This window comes from Pistacia vera, unplaced genomic scaffold (assembly GCF_008641045.1).
Source record: "Pistacia vera cultivar Batoury unplaced genomic scaffold, PisVer_v2 Contig479, whole genome shotgun sequence".
In the NCBI taxonomy this organism is placed as follows: domain Eukaryota; kingdom Viridiplantae; phylum Streptophyta; class Magnoliopsida; order Sapindales; family Anacardiaceae; genus Pistacia; species Pistacia vera.
The window spans coordinates 881,797-887,837 of NW_022196311.1; the positions used below are offsets into that span (position 1 = coordinate 881,797).

At 31.0% G+C, this 6,041-nt stretch overlaps 1 protein-coding gene across 1 annotated transcript; it reads left to right on the forward strand.

Annotated features, from left to right (window-relative positions):
• The first annotated feature begins 641 nt into the window (after positions 1 to 641).
• Positions 642 to 1,973, forward strand: LOC116146587 (bidirectional sugar transporter SWEET9-like). Its single transcript, XM_031432001.1, has 6 exons — positions 642 to 690; positions 865 to 901; positions 991 to 1,201; positions 1,309 to 1,470; positions 1,562 to 1,681; positions 1,782 to 1,973. The coding sequence occupies exons 1-6, from the start codon at positions 642 to 644 to the stop codon at positions 1,971 to 1,973; spliced, it is 771 nt and encodes a 256-aa protein (XP_031287861.1).
• The last annotated feature ends 4,068 nt before the right edge of the window (positions 1,974 to 6,041 follow it).

Here is a 6,041-nt window from a genome sequence, read left to right on the forward strand (position 1 = left end):
TACTAGACAGGGCTAGGGTTCCTAAAATGACCAGGTTGGTATCAAAACACTGCTGCCAATGTCGAACACAAATAATGATGAAAAGTTCTTTTAATTGAAAAGGAAAAAAGGAAAAAAAAAATTGAGATTACCAATTCTATATATATAAGATTATGTGACCAGATAGCATAACATTTTTATTTTTATTTTTTTCACTCACATAACACAACCATTATTCGTATGATTAACAGCTTGCCTCCAACCTCCAGTTAGCAGTATAAATATATTTCCAAAAATTGTGCTTTAACCAAACATGATACAATACTTCTTCAATGAGATAGATGGCACTTAAATCCCCCACCAACCTCGATACTTTGATTATTAGGGTTGGCACGTTAAAGTCAAATTTTGCTATTTCTTTCAAGTTTGAAGCCATTCATGAATCTCACTCTTGAACACGCTAATGCTAGAACAAGCAAATGAGAAACAAAACCAGCTAGCGTTCTGAAAACAGTAACCCTCTCTTGTGTGCTTATATAATGAAGGTATTGCAAAGAATTATAATTGTAATTCTCTCTCTCTGTTCTGTGTAGAAAGAAGAAGAGATATCACAAAGAGAGCTTATAATTAGAATTCCCAAACTAACATATTTTACTTCAACAATGGGGATCTTGACAAATCATCAACTGTCTTTCATTTTTGGTCTCTTAGGTATGAGCCTTCTTAAAGCTTCGAGTTCTTTATCCTTGCACATGTACTGCTTTTTTTTTTTTTTTTTTTTGTCTTGATAAACGTTTCACATTACGAAAACTTCAATATCGCATTTTATTTTCCTTAAAATTATTATCAACTGATCCTTCTTCATTTCTTCTTGAATTTGCACAGGTAACATTGTATCGTTCTTCGTGTTCTTGGCGCCAGTGTAAGATTAATTGAAGCAAATTTATTGTATACATGCACTTAGTTAATTGTAGCCAACTAATAACAATCTATCTCTCTCTCTTTAAACAGGCCAACATTTTGTGATATCTACAAGAAGAAATCATCGGCAGGGTATCATTCAATACCTTATGTCATCGCGCTTTGTAGTGCAACATTGTTATTGTACTACGGCAACCTCAAGCCCAATGGCTTTCTTATTATCACCATCAACAGCATTGGGTGTGTTATTGAAGTCTCTTACCTGATAGTTTATCTTATATATGCGCCAAGGAAGGAGAAGGTTCATCTCTTGACCTAATACTTCATTAAGCTTATATAGAGTTAACTGAATTTGTAATATCTTCAACATTATATGTGATTTTAACACCCTGAATACCTTATCTGCAGAAATTTACATTGACGTTGATCCTAGTGTTAAATGTTGGGGCCTTTGGTACGGTGATGCTAGTTTCCAATTTTCTACTAACGGGTTTTAAGCGAATCTCTGCCGTTGGGTGGATATGTGCTGCCTATAATCTAGCAGAATTCGTCGCTCCTTTAAGCATCATGGTAATTTCAAATTCAACTTAATTAAGCTTCATATACAAAGATCTTCAATTTCCCTCGTCCGTGGATTAATTTCTAAAAATTAATGTTGCAGAAAAAGGTGATTACTACCAAAAGTGTGGAGTTTATGTCATTTTCTTTGTCATGTTCCCTCACTCTCTGTGCCACCATGTGGTTCTTCTATGGACTTTTTATCAAGGATAAATTCATTGCAGTGAGTAACCAATTCTCCATTTATATTTTCAAGCACTGTAAATTATTATTGACATATGAATAAATTAACCATACACATATTTTTGTTTTTGGATTATCAGTTACCAAATGTGGTGGGAATTTCATTTGGAATTACTCAAATAATCATATACTTGATATACTGTGGTTCTAAGAACAAGAATACTGAAACCACATCGGAGAAACATCCAGTTCAACCTGATCAAGAAATATTAGAAGTGAAGATGATTGTTATATATAAGTCCGTCGAATCAATTGAGAGCGATATTGTGTGATCAAATCAATGTTTGTGGTGATTTTCTCTTCCAAGAGTTAATGCTTATTCAAGTTTTGGAAATGAAGTAAATTCGCGAGCAAATTTGGTATTGAGAAAATAATGAACCATGAGTTCATGTTTTTCGAGTGTAATGAATATCAAAGAGTAAATATAGTAAAACAATATGCATTTATCTTTTTTTTTTTTTTTTTTTTTGTTTAAGTAAATAATATCATTAGAAAAAAGAAAGAATGTACCAAGAGATCATAAAAAATTGGTCATCCTACCTCACAATATACACTGGATTAAAAACAAAAATACAAACCTAAAAAACTAAGAACATAATCTCTCTTATTTGTCTATCTTAAACACTTAAAAGATAGAAGATACAAGAAAATGAGTAACAAAAGAATACAAAAATAAAGACATCTTACCACGTGACATATCCTGAGATAAGATCTATAAATGAAATATCTAAACAAGACTAAAAATAACTATACATAACATCATACGGACATGATATGTATTAATTTTGATGATCATATAAAGGGAAATATATGTATCAACATGTAAGCAATTGTTTTCTTTTCCTAGTAGCTCTTTCTATATATTTGTCTTTTCCATTCTCTTTCCTTTGTCGTTTTCTTTCACTCTCTAAAATACACAGCCGTTTCCATTCTCTATGGTTAAGTAGTTTCAACGATTATCAACCGCTGTATGCACATATGATGGCTATGAACACCACCGGAAATAAGAACACTGACACCTTTAATGGCGTCCGGTTACATTGTTGCCCCGATGAACTTATCCTTATGAATTGTCAGCGCAGTTTTTTTTTTTTTTCTTTTTTTTTGGTCCCCATGCAAGTATTGGGAAGGGGGAAGACAATTCCCTGTTTATTTCACTCTTTCGAATCATTTTTCTTTTATTCTATTTGGATTAAAAGGTAGAATTTGTGTTTATTTACTTATTTAAATCATTATTTTAAAAATTAATTCAAATCAAATAAGATTTTTTCTATTGAAAATGAAAAGTGGTTGGGATTTGTTTTCTATTATCATATTTTAACATTTTTTCAACTCTATTTAACTAAAAACAATTACATTTCACAATAAAAAATTTATAAATTAACAAAAACATCTCTACCCACCCAAGCCACTGTTGATTGCCAACAATCACCGCTGGCCATCAGAACAACACATGACTGGCCGAATTTGGCCAGTAGTGCGCGAGATCTGGCTATTGATGACGGCCAGATTTTTGCCGTTAACGACAGCCAAAGATCTAGCCATTAACGACGACTTCATTTTTTTTAGGGGCGTTTTGTTAAATTTTAAAGTTTTATTGTGGGGGGTGTTGTAAATTAACAAATGTGGGGGTTTAATCAATCAAGAGATAATTTTATAGCATTACTCACTTACAACTTTTTCATATAATCTTTTCATAAACCTTGATGTAGCAATTCTGATTGGTCAACTTGTAGGGGGTCCCATTTGCCTAATGTGAGCTGACCAATCATTAGCTACCACATTGATTGTATAAAAAGATTGTATGAAAAAGGTGTGAGTGTAGTCTTATTGATAATTTTATAACATTACAAAATTTGCTGATTTTATAATCGTATAATAATTTTATATCAATTTCGTTAGTACTATATCTAAGCTTTTTTAACCTTAGTCACTTAACATTTGACGTTACTTGGATTTTAATTTGTGTACTCACCTTTTAAAGTCAATATTTAATTAGGAAAAGGTTGTTTAGAGGAAATGAGAATTTGTGTGTGAGAAGAAGATATGCTGAGGAGAGAATTTGTGAGTTGTAAAGATGTATATTAATAAAAAAAAATAAAAATCAGGAGAGAAAGTATGTATTTAAATAAAATAAAATAAAAAGACTTAAGAGAGAGATTTTACATAAATTAATAATTGAAATATGTGAAAATATTATTCCATCTCACCCTAATTTGATTATGCATTTTTTTGTTAATTTCAAGGATACAAACTTGTGTAATTTTGTATAAAAAAAAAAAAAAAAAAAAAAAGGGTTGCCTCTCTCTTCTCTCTCTCTCTCTTCTCTAAGCTGTACAAAATATCAGAGATTTGAGAGTAGACTCTTGAATATGCAAGGTCTAAAGGGTGTGGAGTTTGTCTAATCTTATATATTAATGAATGATCTCTATTTAATTTATAAGTCTTAGGTCTTTTAATTAAGTAAACGCATTTTAGATGAAGAACTACGTGTAAAGTCTAAAATGTCTACTCAATTGGTTACGTATTGCTACATTTATATCTCAATTACAACTATTATTATGCCAATTTTGTAGTCATTAGATTAAAACAGGGATGATTAGCATAATACAGTATGGTATTCAAAAAGTACTTAATGGATCATCTTGATAGATTTGAGGTGGGTCTAACTCCTCACCAATAAGGTCTGTTGAATGGAATGATACCTCCTCTATAAAACTAATAGCTTGACATGCCTGTCGGTATGAGACTCTAACATTCTCCCTCATGGTCAACCCATATGGGGTCATGTCTGTTGATAGAGGTAGTTGTTGCTTAACTCCCACACTTGGTCAAGCACTCAGCTCAACTGAACCTGGGGTTGATACCATAATAGAATTTGAGGTGGGTCTAACTCTCACCAATAAGGCCTGTTGAATGGGAGGATACCCCCTCTTATAACAAGGCCTTATTGGGTGAGGAGTTATGCCCACCTCAAATTTATCATAGTATCAGAGCTCATGTTCAGTTGAGCTGAGTGTTTGATCAAGGGTGGAAGTTAGACCAATAACTATCTCTAATAACAGGCATGACCCAACAATGAGCTTGACCGTGAGGAGGAGTATTGGAGTCTCACACGACTAGGCACGCTCAAGCCTACTAGTTTATAAAAAGGGTGATCATTCTATTCAACAAGACTTATTGGATGAGGAGTCAGACCCACCTCAAATTATATCATATCTCAATCTTTTTATGTTCTCTTCCTCAAATTTCTTCTTTTAATACAAACCATTCATATAGCGGACGATTAGGCTTGGCAAAGGGTTAGTTCTCAGGACCTAAACTGATATATATACTTGGAAAACAATCGAGTCTAGGTAATATGTGATTTGACACTCTGTCAAAAGAAAAATTAAATATATTCTTTCAAATTAAAAATACTACAAAAGTAATATATTATTCAATCATAATATTGTTATAATCACTAAATGTCCAAATTCCAATTTTTTCAAATAATTTTCTCTAAACATGGGAGGAAATAATATAATTCTGGTAGAAAAACTAAGAAAATATTATATTATATATATATATATATATTAATTGTTTGAGATAATTAGGAAATAACCATAATACCATATAATAAAGAACTAAGCAAAGTTAATTTGGCGCTGGTAATAGCCTAAATAACAATTTTCAAGTCTTCTTCTAAAAATGAAAGGAAATAATATATTTAGATTAAGGAAATTTAGGAGTATATAACTGAAATGGAAATAACTATAAGCAAACATTAATTGGTCAAAGTTTAATAGGTATTATTTTCTTTTACCATTTTAAAGTTAATATTATTTTTTTTTTCATTATTTGGGAATAATTATGTATTTAAATTTTTGCTTCAATAATTTAAAATTAAGTTGTTAAGAGTGTTAATTTTCATAATGTTTTGAAAAACTACCCTAAACATTAATAATCAACGTAATTTCAAATTCAAATCAAATATAAAATATACATAGATTAAGTTTATGGTAGGTTTTAATATTTGACCATTCCCAATTGTTTAATATAAATAAATAAAACAATATAAATTGTTATAAAAATGAACATAGTTAATAAGACTCCATAAAAATAAAAAATAAAAAAATAAAAAATAAGTTATAAAACACACATATAAATTAATAAATAAAATATCTTAATTTGAAAACCCGGTTTGAGTCCCAAATCTACATCTTGGACCCGGACCCAAAACTAGGTAAGCCCGGTCTATAATTACTAGACAGGGCTAGGGTTCCTAAAATGACCGGTTGGGTATCAAAAACATGCTTCCAATGGCGAACACAAATAATGATGAAAAGTTCTTTTAATTG

Excerpts from the sequence above, each read along its gene's own strand:
- LOC116146587 (XM_031432001.1), top strand. The coding sequence starts at position 642 with ATGGGGATCTTGACAAATCATCAACTGTCTTTCATTTTTGGTCTCTTA. Across the intron at positions 902-990 it reads TTCGTGTTCTTGGCGCCAGT|GCCAACATTTTGTGATATCT; the intron begins GTAAGATTAATT and ends CTCTTTAAACAG. Across the intron at positions 1,682-1,781 it reads TCAAGGATAAATTCATTGCA|TTACCAAATGTGGTGGGAAT; the intron begins GTGAGTAACCAA and ends TTGGATTATCAG.